The sequence below is a fragment of the Salvelinus namaycush genome, chromosome 37 (genome assembly GCF_016432855.1).
Source record: "Salvelinus namaycush isolate Seneca chromosome 37, SaNama_1.0, whole genome shotgun sequence".
NCBI lineage: Eukaryota > Metazoa > Chordata > Actinopteri > Salmoniformes > Salmonidae > Salvelinus > Salvelinus namaycush.
The window spans coordinates 3,843,515-3,864,565 of NC_052343.1; the positions used below are offsets into that span (position 1 = coordinate 3,843,515).

The window sequence follows — 21,051 nt, forward strand, 5'->3', positions numbered from 1 at the left end:
ATTGGTCTGATGTCACCAGACAGGCCAAAACTCCATCCCACCAAAACAGACTGAAATTTCAGACAGTCTTTTCAAACAGCTGTTATACTAAAAGGGCATTATCATCATTTTCACAATATCATTCCAATCTCAGTGTGGAAATATATAATGTTGAAGTCGGAAGTTTACATACACCTTAGCCAAATACATTTAAACTCAGTTTTTCACAATTCCTGACATTTAATCCTAGTAAAAAATTCCCTGTCTTAGGTCAGTAAGGATCACCACTTTAGTTTAAGAATGTGAAATGTCAGGATAATAATAGAGGGAATAATTTATTTCAGCTTTTATTTCTTCCATCACATTCCCAGTGGGTCAGAAGTTAACATACACTCAATTAGTATTTGGTAGCACTGCCTTTAAATTGTTTAACTTGGGTCAAACGTTTTGGCTAGCCTTCCACAATCTTCCCACAATAAGTTGGGTGAATTTTGGCCCATTCCTCCTGACAGAGCTGGTGTAATGGAGTCAGGTTTGTAGGCCTCCTTGCTCCCACACGCTTTTTCAGTTCTGCCCACAAATTTGCTATGGGATTGAGGTCAGGGCTTTGTGATGGCCACTCCAATACCTGGACTTTGTTGTCCTTAAGCCATTTTGCCACAACTTTGGAAGTATGTTTAGGGTCATTGGTCATTTGGAAGACCCATTTGCGACCAAGCTTTAACTTCCTGACTGATGTCTTGAGATGTTGCTTGCAAGCCTCCCCCTTTTTCCTCCAAACATAACGATGGTCATTATGGCCAAACAGTTCTATTTTTGTTTCATCAGACCAGAGGACATTTCTCAAAAAAGTACAATCTTTGTCCCCATGTGCAGTGGCAAACCGTAGTCTGGCTTTTTTTATGACGGTTTTGGAGCAGTGGCTTCTTCCTTGCTGAGCGGCCTTTCAGGTTATGTTGATGATGGACTCGTTTTACTGTGGATATAGATACTTTTGTACCTGTTTCCTCCAGCATCTTCACAAGGTTCTTTGCTGTTGTTCTGGTATTGATTAGCACTTTTTGCACCAAAGTTCGTTCATCTCTAGGAGACAGAATGAGTCTCCTCCCTGAGCGGTATGACGGCTGCGTGGTCCCATGGTGTTTATACTTGCGTACTATTGTTTGTATAGATGAACGTGGTACCTTCAGGCATCTGGAAATTGCTCCCAAGGATGAACCAGACTTGTGGAGGTGTAAAAAAAAAGTCTGAGGTCTTGGCTGATTTCTTTAGATTTTCCCATGATGTCAAGCAAAGAGGCACTGAGTTTGAAGGTAGGCCTTCAAATACATCCACAGGTACACCTCCAATTGACTGAAATGATGTCAATTAGCCTACCAGAAGCTTCTAAAGCCATAACATCATTTTCTGGAATTTTCCAAGCTGTTTAAAGGCACAGTTAACTTAGTGTATGTGAACTTCTGACCCACTGGAATTGTGCTACATTGAATTATAAGTGAAATAATCTGTCTGTTAACAATTGTTGGAAAAATTACTTGTGTCATGCACAAAGTAGATGTCCTAACCGACTTGCCAAAACTATAGTTTGTTAACAAGAAATTTGTGGAGTGGTTGAAAAACGAGTTTTAATGACTCCAACCCAAGTGTATGTAAACTTCCAACTTCAACGGTATAAAACACAGGAATATCACGTTTTGACTGCACTGGGCCTTTAACATTCCAAGTGGCAAAAACTGCAGGACTCGAGACCATAGAGCTAAATAGACAGCAGGATGAATGTATAGATAGAGCACCCTCTAGTGGTGAGATACAAGAGTCGGCTCTACAACCAGCCTGTACTGGTAAGTGTACTCGGACAAGAGTGTTACATCTCCAGTTCCTTTTGCGTATCCCAATCTCCTTTACTAGAGTGAAGTTAGACACAGAGTTGATGGAAAGGCCAGTGATTATGGCTGATGCTCAGCAGCAAGCCACAAACCATAGGACTGTAGAATAGCCCACCGCTAGTAAGACACAGACTAGAGCAGCCGCCATAGTAAGCAGACTCTTTATATATAATCACTTTACAATATGTGTCCAAGTCTTAGCAAATGACTGACCCCTGTTCTCTAAAAACCAGTGATTTCATGTTTCTGCTACCATCATCTTGGTCTCTCTTTCACTGGCTACATTTCTAAGAAACAGCCCTGTTGTCTGTATTCCATGGACAGACACACCACTAACTGGTTCCACCAACAATCTCTCTCATAATGTTGCACACTAGTCTGTACCCTGGGACAACTGACACAAATAAGGCAATGTCTGTGATTGTGACACATTGGCAATGTCCCCATCACTAGGGGTGAGGAAATCATAATGTAACGCATGTAACATGAGGTTCGACTTATACGCTCTGCATATAAATACCCAGTTTCTCTGAGCGCACTGATATTACATTGTTAGGATATAGTATTTTAGTCGTCATGGAATATAACTGTGCCTCCATGTGCGAGCACAGATCTCTGAAAGAGAGCGAGAGGCAGCAGCAGAAGCGAGAACTGTGCCTCCGTGTTCCGCAGCTCTATGATGCCAATCCAGATAGCAGCGCCCTGATTAGTTTGAAGTTCCGGCCGTCTGACCGCCTCAGCCAAAACCACCCCACCTCCCTGGATGAGGGTGGGTCAAGGGTTGGGACTGGGGCTGGAAGGGGCAGAATTAGGAGGGTCAGGACTAGGAGGGTCACACTTGAGCCGCGGCTCGTTCTCCGAGCCCGTGCCCACGTCTGAGTCGAACAGCGAGTGGTCCGTATCGGGGGAGTGAGTGTGTGAGTGTGTGTGTTTGTCAGAGGCTTCACTCTCCTCCATGGTGTCTGTCCGGGAGAACAGGCCAAAGTCCATCAGGCATGTAGGAGAGCCCTCGCTGCTGTCAGTGTCTGCGCCGTCATAGTACAGGTCCTCTATGTCCACAAACCACTCAGGCCAGAACTTTCTCCGCATGCGCTCACAGAACATGGCCAAGTTGACGAGCTCGCCTAAAACACAGTGGACAGGGAATAGAGGAGGTACAGGTTCCAACATCAGTACTCAAAGAAAATGTACAACAGTGTCAGAGTATCCTTTGATTTCCTACTCAAACTTTGATTGTCAGATTTTGTACAGTTCGAAAATGAAAAGAGACTGGTCTTTGATCTCTGATCAAACATTCTCTAAAGACTGAAACCATGACCAGCAAATGTGCAACAACACTGCACATTACAGTCTTTCACTGTCATCTAGTGGAAGAAGTAGGCAAGTACACTTGGATAAAAAAGGAGGACATTGCATCCTATTCTACACCTGCCTTTAAATCTATAGAATAATACATTAGGTACAGAATTTGTAATACAATCCCGATAACAACATAACAGTAACACAATCACAATGCACACTTTCAAAATCAATCAATTATGATGCTTTGGTATTGTGAGTACGAGTAAAACATTTCACAGAGGCTGAGAGATTGAACTGACCTTTGATGAGCTGTTCAGGACGTGTGCCGGGTAGTGTCCACATGGCCTGGGCCAGGTGACCAAACACAGCAGCGTCTACTGTCGACATTTTAGGTCCCATGAAGTACTTCTTATCTCCTGCAGGACAGATGAACAGCTGGGGTCAGTAACATATATCAAACCAACCATCAGCAAACTATAAGAGAACACAATAAGAAAAGCCTGCTGAGTGCCTCAGACTCTACACGGAGCAGCCTGTAAATTACAAACAAAACAGCGAAAGCAACTTTGTATGGAAGTGGGATTGCGCATTTTGCAACTCATGGTTACATCTTCTGTCGTCGTGGGAAAGACGCAACGTTTAAAACATTTGTAAACAACTGGTTGCAGATCAGAGCCAACCTGGATACTAAGGAGATCCGGAGGGAAATCGACTAGTGTCAACAGCTTTTTGCTATGGAGGAACAACCTACTCCAGCGTGGAAAGATCCGGCTAACTCACAAAATATTCTAACCCGACAAAAAAAAGAAAGACAGATTCATCTATAGACACGGACGATTTACTTACCGTTTATGTAGAGGACAATGCTCTTGCAGGTAACCATGCAACACTTGAAAAGTTGTGTGAGGCGATAGCAGGGCTGCGTGGGAGTTCGGAGTTTAGCCAGAGTGAAATTCTCCCGCTTCAGGGAGAGAACAAGGCAATCTCAGCCAAAGTAACTATCGATTCCAACATGGATTGTCTACTCAGGGAAAACAGGGTGGTGAGGGAGTCGCTACTAGACATACAAAGCCGCAGCATGAGTGAAAATCTACTATTTTCTGGGATTCCTGAGGACGCATCCAATAATCCAGAGGGGGTGATCAGAGAGTTCATGCAATCCGCCTTGAAACTTCCTCTCTAGAGACTGTAAACAAGGTGGCTTTCCATCGAGTGCACAGACTTGGAGCGACAAGACCAAGAGTCCCCTGACCTATCATCGCAAAAGTTGAACACCACAAACAAAAGGAGCTGATCAAAAGCAGGGAAAGGGAGCTTAAATGGACCAAATTCGGTCTCAATGACCAATTTCCCCGGGAGATAAACGAACGTCCGAAGAGGCTGTATCCTGTACAGAGCAGAGGCGGGAGAAGGGTAAGCGTGCCTTTCTCATTGGGGACACACACTTTATAGATGGACAGCTCTTCCGAGACAGCTCCATGACACAGTGGCTGTACTAAATTGTACGAGGACGTCAGGTTACGAAAAGAAAAGTATGGGAACTGTAAAAATATCTGAAAACTATGAAGTTGATATGAATACACACACACTTGATCTCTCTCTCTACCTCTCACTATTGTCGAGAACTTTTCTATAATTGAATATGTTTTTTTGTTTATCTATCTTTTCTATGTCTTTGTCTACATGTTTATCTATGTTTACAACAAGCAAGGGGAAGGTATCAGAACAGCGACATTGGGGAATAATAACAACATATTGTATGGGATACATTTGTACTGTAGTGAAGCCGTCTCTATAGCAATGCAAGGTCTCTTTCGTGATCATGTGAAATGTCAAGTGCTATGGAAATGCTGGGATGTTTTCTATGAAAATTCTGTTAAAGGTAATTATGATGCAACTAGGATGGTGATGCGATATGGATTACAGTTATCATCTTGAATACTAAGGCTATACTCACTTCATGTTACACACAAACACTCAACCATGCAAATTGGCTGGGTTATTATTTATTTAGACATCACACTTGATAGTTGTACTCTTATCCAGACATCGTACACACTCTCACTAAATCACATCCAATATCATACACATCAACCTACTCAGATTTACTACACACAATATTTTTACAAAATGTTCTAACATCTGTGGCATTGGATCACAGGCAAACAGGCAAGGGAATAAAACGCATATTGCTAGAACCTGTTTCTTGAATTCTAAATATCAGACATTTGAAATCTCAAATTTTGACCGTCATAATACCTCTTACGGCAGTAACCTTACAAGCACTAATTATGGTAAATTTAGACTGAGAATAGTATCTAGGTATGGTAAGGGGTAAAATAAGTATAGCCAGTTAAAATTCTAATGGTTTAGCAAATTATTTAAAAAAGATCAGTCTTTACGTGGCTAAAAGAAAATAAATATAACATATACGGTTTACAGGAAACTCACTCGACATCCAAGTTTTATATTAACCTCTAAAGGATTGGTTTTGCCCCCACGGGACGGTTGAGCTAACGTAGGCTAATGTGATTAGCATGAGGTTGTAAGTAACAAGAACATTTCCCAGGACATAAACATATCTGATATGGGCAGAAAGCTTAAATTCTTGTTAATCTAACTGCACTGTCCAATTTACAGTAGCTATTAGAGTGAAATAATACCATGCTATTGTTTGAGGAGAGTGCACAGTTATGAACTTAAATGTATTAATAAACCAATTAGGCACTTTTGGGCAGTCTTGATACAACATTTTGAACAGAAATGCAATGGTTCATTGTGTCAGTCTAACTTTGCACATACACTGGTGCCATCTAGTGGCCATAATCTAAATTGCGCCTAGATTCCTAAGTCATATATTGGCCTTTCTCTTGCATTTCAAAGGTGATAAAACAAAAAACTAAAATACGTTTTTTTTCTCTTTGTATTATCTTTTACCAGATCTAATGTGTCATATTCTCCTATATGAATTTCACATTTCCACAAACTTAACTGTTCCTTTCAAATGGTATCAAGAATATGCATATCCTTGCTTCAGGTCCTGAGCTACAGGCAGTTCGATTTGGGTATGTCATTTTAGGCAAAATTGAAAAAAAGAGTCCGATCTTTGCAATATCTCATTGAAGCTCTAGATAACTGTTCTGGACTCAAACCTAATTATGAGTGTACTATATTACATATTGGATCTTTAAAAAAAATTAAATGTTTACATTACCCTGCAGTTTACCTATAAAATGGGCTGACGGTGAAGTAGACATACTTGGTATTCATTTCACAAAATATATAAAATGAGCTCTCTATAATGAATTTCAATAGAAAACTTGTAAAAATTGACAAGATCCTGCAACTATTTATGTGAAAATTGCCCCGATTAACTCCTTAGTCAAATCTCAGTTTACTCACTTACTTATGGCGCTGCCTACTCCTGATGATTCGTTTTTCAAATCATATGAGCAAAAAACATTTCACTTCATCTGAGACGTTAAACCAGACAAGATAAAGTGTGCCTCTCTCTATAATTAATATGAACTGGGTGGGTTGAGATTATGAAATATAAAAGCACTAAACCTCTCTCTAAAAGCTTCACTTATTCAAAAGTTCTACTTGAACCCTAAATGGTTCTCCAGTAGATTACGAAGAAAAGCTCATCAATTGTTTAAAAATGTTTTTTGCATTGTTTTCCTTTGTCTGTCTTTTGTTCATTTTGTTGGTTGTTGGTGCATGGGGGGGGCTTATATTCAAAGCATTATAAAGTAAATTCAGATTGCACATATTACACTATAGTTTACCACCTTGCAAAGAGATTCTGCTAAAATCAATAGACATCTGCTCTTTCCCCGACTAAAATACATTTCAAACACATATTGTAGTTGGAAGCACAGTGCATATACAGTGTCTCACCACTAGAGTGGAAGAGGGTAAAATGGAGCTCTGCATAAAGGACATACCCCACAACAAAGTCAATCTTACAGTGAACTTCAACTGACCCCATGTTATAATTGATACCGGATGATTAGGAAGCCTTCCTTTCCCATTGTTCCTCATATCTCCACCAGTAGCCAATTCCTCAACACTGACAATACTGTGAGAGCGTTGAGAAATTGGCTACATCATCAGTTGTTCTTCAATTGCCCCTAGTCTCTCCCTGAATCCCAAATCAACCCCTAGTCCCTACCACCTGGGTTTTTGTGTAGATCTGAGTGGATTGGACCGCTGTAAGCAATATGGTTGTTGCTCCATTTTGCACTCTGATGGGCCAGGTAGACTTTTCGCTAGATTGCTTACACCTGTCCGATCCTCTCATATCTACACAAGTGCCTAGGCCTAAGGGTAGTGCCTATAGGTTGATTTGGGATCCCATCCACCTGTACCGCTCCATACATACCGAGCAGTTCGGCCAGTGTGCGCATGTCCTTCTCCATCAGCTTGTAAACCTCCTCCTTGGAGAAGCGTCCGATGCCATGGCCGTACATCTCCCTGTGCACCATGCTGCTGTTCAGGTGGCCGAGGATCCACTTTAGCATGTCACTGAGAGGACCAGTGACTGACAGCATCTTCTGGGTCTCCTCCAGGTTGTCTACCCACTGGCAATAGGCTATTGTCCTGTTTAGAAACACAAATATACAGGTTATGGTACAGTCTTATATAGAAAACACACAGACAGGTTGTCGACTGGCAGTAAGCTATCGTCTTGTATAGTTACACAAGCATAACACAGGTTATTAACCCAGTGGTAGTATAGTCATATGGAAACACATACACTGTGTGCACTGTGTCACCTGCTCTTTCCATGACAGACTGACCAGGTGAATCCAGGCTGCCTAAAATACACTGTGTTGTAGGCCTCTAGCAGCCCAGTAGGCAGTAAAACAGGGTGGCAGGGAGACAGGCAGCTGAGAGAAAGGACAGAATAACGGTCTCAATAACTGCTTTAATATGCAGATAGATTGTAGCTTCCATCAACGTAATTGTCTGCATTTCCAATCCATATATATATACATATACACACACACACACACACACACACACACACACAGTCGTGGCCAAAAGTTTTGAGAATGACACAAATATTAATTTTCAGTCTGCTGCCTCAGTGTCTTTAGATATTTTTGTCAGATGTTACTATGGAATCCTGAGGTATAATTACAAGCATTTCATAAGTATCAAAGGCTTTTATTGACAATTACATGGTTGATGCAAAGAGTCAATATTTGCAGTGTTGACCATTCTTTTTCAAGACCTCTGCAATCCGCCCTGGCATGCTGTCAATTAACTTCTCGGCCACATCCTGACTGATGGCATAATCAATGCTTGGAGTTTGTCAGAATTTGTGGGTTTTTGTTTGTCCACCCGCCTCTTGAGGATTGACCACAAGTTCTCAACGGGATTAAGGTCTGGGGAATTTCCTGGCCATGGACCCAAAATATCGATGTTTTGTTCCCAGAGCCACTTAGTTACCACTTTTGCCTTATGGCAAGGTGCTCCATCATGCTGAAAAAGGCATTGTTAGACACAAAACTGTTCCTAGATGGTTGGGAGAAGATGCTCTCGGAGGATGTGTTGGTACCATTCTTCATTCATGACTGTGTTCTTAGGCAAAATTGTGAGTGAGCCCACTCCCTTGGCTGAGAAGCAACACCACACATGAATGGTCTCAGGATTCTTTACTGTTGGCATGACACAGGACTGATGGTAGTGCTCACCTTGTCTTCTTCGGACAAGCTTTTTTCCGGATGCCCCAAACAATCGGAAAGGGGATTCATCAGAGAAAATGACTTTACCCCAGTCCGCAGCAGTCCAATCCCTGTACCTTTTGCAGAATATAAGTCTGTCCCTGATGTTTTTCCTGGAGAGAAGTGGCTTCTTTGCTGCCCTTCTTGACACCAGGCCATCCTCCAAAAGTCTTCGCCTCACTGTGCGTGCAGATGCACTCACACCTGCCTGCTGCCATTCCTGAGCAAGCTCTGTACTGGTGGTGCCCCGAACCCACAGCTGAATCAACTTTAGGAGACGGTCATGGCGCTTGCTGGACTTTCTTGGCCCCCTGAAGCCTTCTTCACAACAATTGAACCGCTCTCCTTGAAGTTCTTGATGATCCGATAAATGGTTGATTTAGGTGCAATCTTACTGGCAGCAATATCCTTGCCTGTGAAGCCCTTTTTGTGCAAAGCAATGATGACGGCACGTGTTTCCTTGCAGGTAACCATGGATGACAGAGGAAGAACAATGATTCCAAGCACCACCCTCCTTTTGAAGCTTCCAGTCTGTTATTCGAACTCAAAAAGCATGACAGAGTGATCTCCAGCCTTGTCCTCGTCAACACTCACACCTGTGTTAACGAGAGAATCACTGACATGATGTCAGCTGGTCCTTTTGTGGCAGGGCTGAAATGCAGTGGAAATGTTTTTGAGGGATTCAGTTCATTTGCATGGCAAAGAGGGACTTTCCAATTAATTGCAATTAATCTGATCACTCTTCATAACATTCTGGAGTATATGCAAATTGCCATTATACAAACTGAGGCAGCAAACTTTGTGAAAATTAATATTTATGTCATTCTCAAAACTTTTGGCCATGACTGTATATATACACATACTGTCATGTTTTGTCTTTGATCTTCATGTCTTGTCCCTGTGCTTCCCTCTGCTGGTCTTATTAGGTTCTTTCCCTCTTTCTCTCTCTATCGTTCCGTTCCTGCTCCCAGCTGTTTCTCATTCTCCTAACGACCTCATTTACTCTTTCACACCTGTCCCCTATTTTGCCCTCTGATTAGAGTCCCTATTTCTCCCTCTGTTTTCCGCTTCTGCCTGGTCGGATTCTTGTTTGATGTTTGCTGTTCCTGTGTCCTTGTTCCGCCCTGTCGTGTTCTTTGCCTTCTTCAGATGCTGCGTGTGAGCAGGTGTCTATGTCAGCTACGGCCAGTGCCTTCCTGAAGCGACCTGCAGTCTGTGGTCGCGTCTCCAGTCGTTCCTCTCTATTGACGAGAGGATTTGACCATTGATAATATCCAGGAGAATCATTATTTGTTTATTACTGGAATAAAGACTCTGTTACTATTACGTCGCTTTTGGGTCCTCATTCATCAGCATAACACATACATACATACACACACACTACCGTTCAAAAGTTTGCGGTCACTTAGAAATGTCCTTGTTTTTGAAAGAAAAGCACATCTTTTGTCCATTAAAATAACATCAAATTGATCAGAAATAGAGTGTAGACATTGTTAATGTTGTAAATGACTATTGTAGCTGGAAACGGCTGACTTTTTTAAATGGAATATCTAAATAGGCGTACAGAGGCCCATTATCAGCAACCATCACTCCAATGTTCCAATGGCACGTTGTGTTAGCTAATCCAAGTTTATCATTTTAAAAGGCTAATTGATCATTAGAAAACCCTTTGGCAATTATGTTAGCACAGCAGAAAACTTTTATTCTGATTAAAGAAGCAATAAAACTGACCTTCACAGCTTACAGACCGTAGGGAATTGAGGTCACAGTTATGAAAACTTAGAGGACACTAAAGAGGCCTTTCTACTGACTCTGAAAAACACCAAAAGAAAGATGCCCAGGGTCTCTGCTCATCTGCATGAACGTGCCTTAGGCATGCTGCAAGGAGGCATGAGGACTGCAGATGTGGCCAGGGAAATAAATTGCAATGTCCGTACTGTGAGACGTCCAAGACAGCGCTACAGGGAGACAGGACGGACAGCTGATCGTCCTCGCAGTGGCAGACCACGTGTAACAACACCTGCACAGGATCGGTACATCTGAACATCACACCTGCGGGACAGGTACAGGATGGCAACAACAACTGCCTGAGTTACACCAGGAACGCACAATCCCTCCATCAGTGCTCAGACTGTCCGCAATAGGCTGAGAGAGGCTGGACTGGGGGCTTGTAGGCCTGTTGTAAGGCAGGTCCTCACCAGACATCACTGGCAACAACGTCGCCTATGGGCACAAACCCACCGTCACTGGACCAGACAGGACTGGCAAAAAGTGCTCTTTACTTACGAGTCGCGGTTTTGTCTCACCAGGGGTGATGGTCGGATTCGCGTTTATTGTTGAACGAATGAGCGTTACACAGAGGCCTGTACTCTGGAGCGGGATCGATTTGGAGGTGGAGGGTCCGTTATGGTCATTTGCTGTTGTTCTGAGATTGATTTGCACTTTTCGCACCAAAGTAAGTTCATCTCTAGGAGACAGAACGCGTCTCCTTCCTGAGGGGTATGACGGCTGCGTTTTTTTTACTTGCTTACTATTGTTTGTACAGATGAACGTGGTACCTTCAGGCGTTTGGAAATTGCTCCCAAGGATGAACCAAACTTGTGGAAGTCTACAAAAAAGTTTCTGAGGTCTTGGCTGATTTCTTTAGATTTTTCCCATGATGTCAAGCAAAGAGGCAATGAGTTTGAAGTTAGGCCTTGAAATAGATCCACAGGTACAATTAACTAAAGCCATGACATCATTTTCTGGAATTTTCCAAGCTGTTTAAAGGCACAGTCAACTTAGTGTATGTAAACTTCTGACCCACTGGAATTGTGATACAGTGAATTATAAGTGAAATAATCTGTCTGTAAACAATTGTTGGAAAAATGTCCTAACCGACTTGCCAAAACTATAGTTTGTTAACAAGAAATTTGTGGAGTGGTTGAAATTGAGTTAAGGACTCCAACCTAAGTGTATGTAAACTTCCGACTTCAACTGCGTTCAACACCATAGTGCCCTCAAAGCTCATCACCAAGCTAAGGATCCTGGGACTAAACACCTCCCTCTGCAACTGGATCCTGGACTTCCTGACGGGCCGCCCCCAGGTGTTGAGGGTAGGTAGCAAGACATCTGCCACCCTGATCCTCAACACTGGAGCTCCCCAGGGATGCGTGCTCAGTCCCCTCCTGTACTCCCTGTTCACCCGTCACGACTGCATGGCCAGGCACGACTCCAACACCATCATTAAGTTTTCTGACGACACAACAGTGGTAGGCCTGATCACCGACAACGACGAGACAGCCTATAGGAAGGAGGTCAAAGACCTGGCCGGGTGGTGCCAGAATAACAACCTATCCCTCAACGTAACCAAGACTAAGGAGATGATTGTGGACTACAGGAAAAGGAGCACCGAGCACGTACCCATTCTCATCGCCGCAGCTGTAGTGGAGCAGGTTAAGAGCTTCAAATTCCTTGGTGTCCACATCAACAACAAACTAGATTGGTCCAAACACACCAAGACAGTCGTGAAGAGGGCAGGACAAAGCCTATTCCCCCTCAGGAAACTACAAAGATTTGGCATGGGTCCTGAGATCCTCAAAAGGTTCTACAGCTGCAACATCGAGAGCATCCTGACCGGTTGCATCACTGCCTGGTACGGCAATTGCTCGGCCTCCGACCGCAAGGCACTTCAGAGGGTAGTGTGTACGGCCCAGTACATCACTGGGGCAAAGCTGCCTGAATACACCTGTTGTATTCGGCGCACGTGACAAATAAACTTTGATTTCATTTGAATGAATGTATTGTGATAATTAACAGTCAGCTCTCTAGACAAAAAAGATTGAGCTGTCTTGAAAAGAATCCGAGGGAAAATTTGCTTCAGGGGCTAAACCAGACAAACCCGAGATCAGCCTGAGATCAAATCATAACTATTTAAATGATTTCAATATCATTAAACAGTGCTCTTACTTATAACAACTCAAGCTCGACACAATAGGAATGGAAGACAAAATGACAATCTTTACTAAACCAGGCACTGAACTTAATATACAGTACACGTACATTGTGAACAAACAGCACAATCTCACAGACCAGGGCCCAGATTCACAAAACACTTCTTACGCAAAAGCTTCCTAAGAAAAAAAATAAAGAAGTTCATAAGATAATTCGTAAGTGAAATTCCTAAACAATATCTTTAGATTTCAAGATTTTCTTACAAACTTCTCCAATATCTTCTGAGGAATCTTCGTAAGATGTTTGTTGCTAGGCAACCGATTTAGCTAGCTATTAATGCCAATCGTGTTAACATATTTCCTACAGAGATTAGACTGTTCTAAGATGTTCTTGGGTTTAAAATAAGTGAGTGAATTAAACATGTTCAATTGCTTTCGTGAGCTTAGTCTCTCACTGCCCTGCATTTAAGGGTTTAGCTTTCTTGGAATTAAGAACAAAACCCCAAATTGTATTTGCAATAATCTAATTTCTTCTTAACTTTTTGCTTAAGGAGAAACATAAGAAATATAGCAATACATTTCCAATAAACTTTGAGGAATATCAACTTTGCTTAACTTTCTTCATAAGTCTATAGTTAGAATGTAGGGGCGGCAGGTAGCCTAGTGGTTAGAGTGTAGGGCCGGCAGGTAGCCTAGTGGTTAGAGTGTAGGGGCGGCAGGTAGCCTAGTGGTTAGAGTGTAGGGACGGCAGGTAGCCTAGTGGTTAGAGTGTAGGGGCGGCAGGTAGCCTAGTGGTTAGAGTGTAGGGCCGGCAGGTAGCCTAGTGGTTAGAGTGTAGGGGCGGCAGGTAGCCTAGTGGTTAGAGTGTAGGGACGGCAGGTAGCCTAGTGGTTAGAGTGTAGGGGCGGCAGGTAGCCTAGTGGTTAGAGTGTAGGGACGGCAGGTAGCCTAGTGGTTAAGAAGGTTTTGTGAATCTGGGCCCTGAGGCATATCTCTGTCACAGAGCAGCCTTCCTCTTCGCGTTGTCATAGCAACATCAATCATGCTAATTTACGGGCCTGAAGAGCTGTATATGATCTCAGCACGCTGTGACCCATGCTGCTAACCTCAGCTGGCCAAACAGAGCAACAAGCAGCCCCATAGTCCTGCACATCCATTAATAATGTAATCGATAGTAAACGCAGCCTGCGAGAGGGAGGGGGAAAGAGGAGAGGGAGTAGAGAAGGAGGTGATCAGGGAAAAAGAAGACAGGAGAAAAACAGAGAAAAGAGAGAGCAAGAGAAAGGGAGTGGACATGAGAGTGATATGAATAACCCTTACTCTACAGCTGCAGAGCAATATTATGGAACCCCCGCCCCCCTCCAATTCATGGCTCTGGTTCTGAATGAGATTCACAAGTTCTGATGCACAGAAACATGTTACTGACTGATTTCTCACCCTGTAAATATTGTAGAAAAGACCTTGATGAGCATGTATGCATCTCCCTCTTTTCTTTGACATTCATGCTCAGAAACAAATGCTTTTAGATCCCTGGGCCCCAACCAGGAAAGGCTCAGCCTGCATCCAAAAAAGCACCCTATTCCTTACAAAGTAGTGCACTATATCAGGAATAGGGTGCCATTTGGAATGCAGGATCGATGACTTCCCAGCAGAAGCCTCACCAGTACAGATGCCCAGCAGTGACTCAACGATAATGTAGAGTCCCACCCTTCTATTTACTGTAAGTAAATCGGTAATGTAGCTGTGTGGATGACCACTTGGGAACACTATAGTCAGTGAGCTTAGCCAGTCCCAATTCATTCCCAACCCTCCCCTTGGCCCTAACCCTTCAATCTCTGCAGATCTGTAAGGTGGAAGCAATATGGTGGAAACTTTACCACTACACTGCTTATACACTACATGACCAAAAGTATGTGGACACCTGCTCGTCAAACATCTCATTCCAAAATCATTGGCATTAATGTGGAGTTGTTCCCCCATTTGCTGCTATAAAAGCCTTCACTCTTCTAGAAAGGTTTTCCACTAATGTTGGAACATTGCTGTGGGGAATTGCTTCCATTCAGTCACAAGAGCATTAGTGAGGTCGGGCACTGATGTTGAGCAATTATGCCTGGGTCGCAGTCGGCGTTCCAATTCATCCCAAAGGTGTTCGATGGGGTTGAGGTCAGGGCTTTGTGCAGGCTAGTCAAGCTCTTTCACACCGATCTCAGCAAACCATTTTTGTATGGACCTCGCTTTGTGCACAGGGGCATTGTCATGCTAAAACAGAAAAGGCCCTTCCCCAAACTGTTGACACAAAGTTGGAAGCATAGAATCGTAGAATGTCATCGTCTGCTGTAGCGTTAAGATTTCGCTTCACTGGAACTAAGGGGCCTAGCCCGACCTATGAAAAACATCCCCAGACCATTATTCCTCCTCCACCAAACTTTATAGTTAGCACTATGCATTGGAGCAGGTAGCGTTCTCCTGGCATCTGCCAAACCCAGATTCGTCTGTCGGACTGTCAGAGGATGAATGGTGATTCATCACTCCAGAGAACACTTTTCCACTGCTCCAGAGTCCAATGGCGGGGAGCTTTACACCACTCCAACCGACGCTTGGCATTGCGCATGGTGTTCTTAGGCTTGTGTGCGGCTGCTCGGCCATGGGATACCTTTTCATGAAGCGTCTGACGAACAGTTCTTGTGCTGAAGTTGCTTTCAGAGGCAGTTTGGAACTCGGTAAGTGAGTGTTGCAACCGAGGAAAGACGATTTTTACGAGCTACGCGCTTCAGGACTTGGCGGCCCTGTTCTGTGAGCTTGTGTGGCCTACCGCATCATGGCTGAGCTGTTGTTGTTTCTAGTCGTTTCCACTTCACAATAAGAGCCCTTACAGTTGACCGGGGCAGTTCTAGCAGGGCAGAAATTTGACGAACTGACTTGTTGGAAAGGTGGCATCCTATGACGGTGCCATGTTGAAATTCACTGAGCTCTTCAGTGAGGCCATTCTGTTGCCAATATTTGTCTATGGAGATTGCATGGCAGTGTGCTCGATTTTATACACCTGTCAGCAACGGGTGTGGCTGAAATAGCTGAATCCACTAATTTGAAGGGGTGTCCACATACATTTGTATATTTAGTGTACATATCTAAACTCTTCAGACATGCTAACATCAAGGGTTACGGGCCAAGGGGGAGGGTAGGGAGCAATTTGGGAATGGCTGTGACATACGGAGTTACACCAATGTAGCTTTGGAGGACCCGTGGGTATATTAATTGACTGAGTCACCAGTAGAGGTGCTCCTCCACCATCTTGGTGACAGCCCGGGACACGGCTCTTTCCTGGGGACTGAGGTTCTTGTTGAGGTTGACGCCCAGCTTCTCTTCCAGGAAGTCAATGATGAACTCTGACCCCGACACCTGCTGCCGGTTATACTCAATCCATGGCATCTTGCCCTGCGGAGAGAGCTTCCCATCAAAGTAGTTCTGCAAGGGGGAGAACAGAATGGGGTTCAGCACTGGGAAATTGACACACTCTAGTTGTATCCGAATATGTAGGACTGGTTTACCAGACTCAGATGAATCCCTGAACATAAAAAAAATGCCTAAGGAGAATTTCAATTTAAAGTGCTTTTAAGTCCAGGAATGTAGGCATAATCTGTGTGCAGGAAACCAGTACTTTTCAAGTTCTACTTTATCATACACAGACTATTGTACCTGGTAGGGCAGGTCAACCATGCGTAGGTAGGTCTCCATCTTGAGGCAGAATGGTGAGAGGCTGGGGACCCCCGTGTGTGGCCTGGAGAACTGGTGGAGGATGATGGCATCTTTAGAGTCCAACTCCTGCTCCTTCCTGGAAAACACCCGGGGAGAAAAAAAGGCCAGCTGAAAAGGTGTGCTGTACTGAGGCAACAGCAAACTACACGGGTGGGAGGCCCCCATGAGATAAAATACTTGAAAACAAGTGTTATCTCTGTGGCAGCCACTTTAAAAGTGATCAACGTTTCTGTGACAACAGTACAGCTATTCCCAGGTCAGCTTGTGCTTGTGAGAACAATATCATAACATCAACCCTAATTGGAGATCAGAGAGGAGAGAGTAAGATTGGTTGCGGCGCTGTTTCTGGCTCTTAGTAATCTGACTGGGAGGATGGGATCTCACCTGGTGCATATTATAGCATGGTGACATAGCAGCGAGAGGAACTATTCTTCAATTCCCTGAGCTCTGTGTTACAGAGGGCATTTCCATACAAGGGCCGATGAGCACCAACATGTGAAGTTCATTGAAGCATGTCAAATTGTGTGTCAAATGAAAGCGAAGAGTCTATATAAAAAATAAAAAATTAAGGCATCTATACATTTCGTTACCAAAAACCCACATATCTTTAAGATGTTTCCTAATTTCTCTTCATCACGAGGGAGGATAATGACATTTCACAGAAGTAACAAGTAAAGGTAGACCTACCAAGTAGTTAGTGTTTTTCAAGTTGGTCTATGAATTAAGTAATTAAAACTCGGAATTCTGTTACCAAATCAGTAACGGAATTACTGCAAAATCAGCAACAGAATTACTGCAATTGAATTGGCTAAAATGGGAAATCATACTAGTCACATCACACTTGGGTCACCTGCTACTGTCCTCCCTTCCACTGGCATACTGTTATGTTCAGCTCATAACAGTGTTTTTCCCTTTCCGTCCCCTGTTGGTCAAATCAGAGAGGAAGAGGCAAAGCGAGAGGGTTTACTCCTGTCAAAATCTGTCCACGACAAGCAGACTGCCTGCCTTCCCGCCTTTGGGACAACAACTCCCATTGTTAGGTCGGAGACAAGACCATCTTGTCATTATTCACAGTATCTCAGGTCAAAGCAAGACTGTGAAAACAGTCTGGACAACCCCTCCCTTTCTCTCTGCTGCTCTCTCTCTCTCCAGTTAATGTCACGTCTCTTACTGAAACCTACCCTCTTTCCATTTACTGTAACAAGCATCCTCACCCACTGGGCACCGACCGACACCGGACATCCATGGACATTGAAAAGTAGTTGGAATTTGGTCAGTCCGTCCTGGCCAGACCAAATCTGAACCAATCAAAGATGTTTATGTTTCACAAGTTTGGACAGCACAGTACAGTAGAGCACAGTACAGGTGGTGTACTGTACCGTACTGAACTCTACTGTAATGTGCTCTACTGTGATGTCCAAACTTGTGAAACATTGACGTCTATGATCGTTTCAGATTCGGTCTGGTCCGGACCAACCAAATGTGGTCTTGTTTGGGGGGGGTGGAGCTCAATACAATAATATCCACTGTGTAGAATAATACCCAAATATGCAAAATAAGGATATTGCATATTTCTACATTTGTTTACCTATTCAGGATACACCACCATGAAAAGAATGATATTCATATCCATAATGATACATGTTTGTGTAGTACAGATCATGGACCCATTATGTAACTTAGTTACTGTAATTATATTACCAGTTGTAAATCCACTTCACCTACTGTAGCTCAATAACAAACAAAACTATTCTAACTCAAGGAGCCATGTCATAGCTGACACCCCATTCTTTCTGCAGATCTGCTCAGAATTAAGATAAATTAACCGTTTTTTGGAAAACATGGTCGCATTAAAAAACCGAAGGAGATTTTTCTGTTACAAAACTTTGCATCTGCACAGTTCTTCCAGTAAATGTGAGTTTGTGAAATCTTCAAAGTAGTCATTGTGCATAGAGTTGTATGGTTTGTTAAACTTTCAAATCAAATGTTTTTGGTTGGCATAGATTTTTGAAAATGTTTCACAATTTAAGTCAAAGTGTAATTCTGATGCTGTCGAATTGCCCTAGAACAACCTGTCCCCTCACTATATTTAAGTCACCCGTCTAAACACTCATGCACACAAGAATACACAGATACAATACACAATTTGAAGATAATGAGATAGATATTGAGAGGGTAAACTCGTCACCATATTACTGACTCCATGGTATTCAATGGGCCTACCGCAGAAGAAACTCTAGGATTTGTCTGAACTTCTATTTCAATCCTCTACTACCCTTGAAATCAAGACCTGGGAGGTTAATCATGCTTGTGAAAATCTGATAAGAGTCCTCACATTTCTACCCCACAGTTTTTAAACGGTGGGTGTGGGTGACTGACATAGACAGCTCTTTTGGCTTTAATAATTAAACAGCCTCCAGTGCAGGGGTGTGCTGCCTTGCAATTACTCTAGTTCTTACCTAAATTCATTTGATGAATTATAGCCACACATGTCCAAGAAAGCAGGAATGGACTCCATCCAAAGTCAATTACATCATCAGGCATTTTGTAACGCCTTGAAATGTCAAATTAATTTCTGGAAATAAATATGACATGTATATAAATGATAGCCTACTTTGGCTAATAAAATGTATATGCTAGGTTTTCGGTACAATAGTCTTGCGCAGGACAGCGCAGGACAAGAATAAACAACTCACATTCCCACAAAATGTCCCTGTCCATACAACCGTGGTGCGAAACCCTCGAAACGACGTAGGCTACGTCTCAGTCCATTTTTCCAATGGTGCGGAAATTCTGGACCGTGTAAAAGAAACACTATTGTACTTAGGCCTAGAATCAGGGAGTTCCTTTGAGAAGAGGCACTCAAAGGGGTGGCATAGAGTAACACACATGCTGCAGATTTACTGTCAAAATGTAGTTTTCTATGGTAGAAGCATGACAGTGGTAGGCGTATGCGACGTGATTCAACAATGTTTCCAAATTAGGAAATGCAAAAACTAGTCCTCTTAGAGTGTGTGACAGATTATATGGAGCCACCGTTACAGAATGTACCATAGGCCTAAATGCTTGACTGAGGACTGCGTGGGGACAGTAGCGCCATTCATTACGTTAACAATAGGCCTGGATTAATCTTCCCTCTCAAAGATTAAACCAGACGCATTTCATTCAACAGTAGGCTACAAAACGTCCGCTTTCACTAAACATTCTGACACCACTGCTGCAGCGCTAGAGAAATTCATATTGACGCTCAATACATGGCACAAGACCTGACGCGTGATTTTCCACTTTCCAATATTTTTTTCCCCATCACCTGTCCTTGCCTCCTTGGGAACGATATCATCAAACAGCTGTACAATCGAGCCCACAGTGCAAGAACAGATGATTCCGCGAATATATGAACAAATGTAAACAAACGACAGCAATATCCTGTTATTCAGAGATCTGTCAAGAGCAGCTGTTCAGAGGTGACAGCAAGTGTGCACGCCCAGCCCATTCCCCGAGGGTATGAATGGCTATATCATTTTAGATCATTATTGCGAATATTGTATATTAGGCCTACGCAAAACACAGCCTAAACATCACACAAATGCACACATTTGATCATGTGAACCAATACCGTTGCAGAGTATGTCATTTGTAGCATATTTTTTGCCATTGTATTGCCTACCTGATGGCGAGCAGCTCGTGCAATAGGTAGGCAGCAGCGGCGAGGAGGGCACCACCGGTGATATAGATGGTCTTCTTCCACCAGGAATCCGACCCCAATCCTGACATGATCCCACCGTAGTCCCGTAAAGGGATTGCGATGATATAACCATAAAGAGAGTGAGGCTCATCGGAACCACATATCCCCAAGGACACGCTTTGATTCCGCCCGAGTTCAACCACACACGGTCGGGACGAGGCGAAACCAGAACCCCACATACTCTTATCAATCGCCGCGTGGCGCCTGCGTCCTCCCGCAAACCGCTATCGGCTTCATCAATATGTCACAACAGTCCTATGCTGCATGGCGATATGCTATTTAATCTTCCAAACATTAGAAATAGACATCTTCCTGCCTGAGCTCGGCATCCTCCGCCAGTCCTCGGAGCCTTTGTCTGTTCCAATGGAAACGAGTGGCAGACGGTGAGCGCTCCCCTCACATCTGAGCCTCAGCGACAACAAAACCACCACACAATATATGGCAATAGGCCAGGCCTTATATCATGACGATAAAACATTTGCAAATTACACATTTTATTTTGGTATATTGATTTCTAAATGCCAATGAAATGGATTAAGCAATTGTGTTTGTTTTCTTGGAGCAATGTTATATGGGGAATTTCACTATTCATTTCCACTAAGTCCTGCATTATCTCCATAGCAACATTTACTTGGCCAACTGTATTTGCATGGACCAACCTATATACAGTAGGCTTAGTATTTAGCCACTATTGACTGCACAACACACTCTTCGAGTGC

General features: G+C 43.3%; 1 protein-coding gene across 1 annotated transcript; it reads right to left on the reverse strand.

The window, feature by feature from the left end:
• Nucleotides 1-2,639: 2,639 nt before the first annotated feature.
• Nucleotides 2,640-20,511, reverse strand: LOC120031573 (failed axon connections homolog). The gene is made up of 6 exons (XM_038977381.1): nucleotides 20,255-20,511; nucleotides 16,528-16,663; nucleotides 16,100-16,296; nucleotides 7,552-7,769; nucleotides 3,467-3,583; nucleotides 2,640-2,989 (listed from the first exon to the last, which is right to left on the reverse strand). Exons 1-6 carry the CDS (start codon nucleotides 20,509-20,511, stop codon nucleotides 2,640-2,642), a joined length of 1,275 nt encoding a protein of 424 aa, XP_038833309.1.
• Between the last annotated feature and the right edge of the window lie 540 nt (nucleotides 20,512-21,051).

What these genes read in the sequence shown, in the direction of transcription:
- LOC120031573 (XM_038977381.1), bottom strand. Translation starts at nt 20,511, where the DNA reads ATGTGGGGTTCTGGTTTCGCCTCGTCCCGACCGTGTGTGGTTGAACTC. An exon ending in GTGGAGGAGCACCTCTACTG is followed by an intron (nt 7,770 to 16,099) that starts GTGACTCAGTCA and finishes GTTTCTAAACAG; the next exon opens with GACAATAGCCTATTGCCAGT. An exon ending in TCCTGAACAGCTCATCAAAG is followed by an intron (nt 2,990 to 3,466) that starts GTCAGTTCAATC and finishes ACTGTGTTTTAG; the next exon opens with GCGAGCTCGTCAACTTGGCC.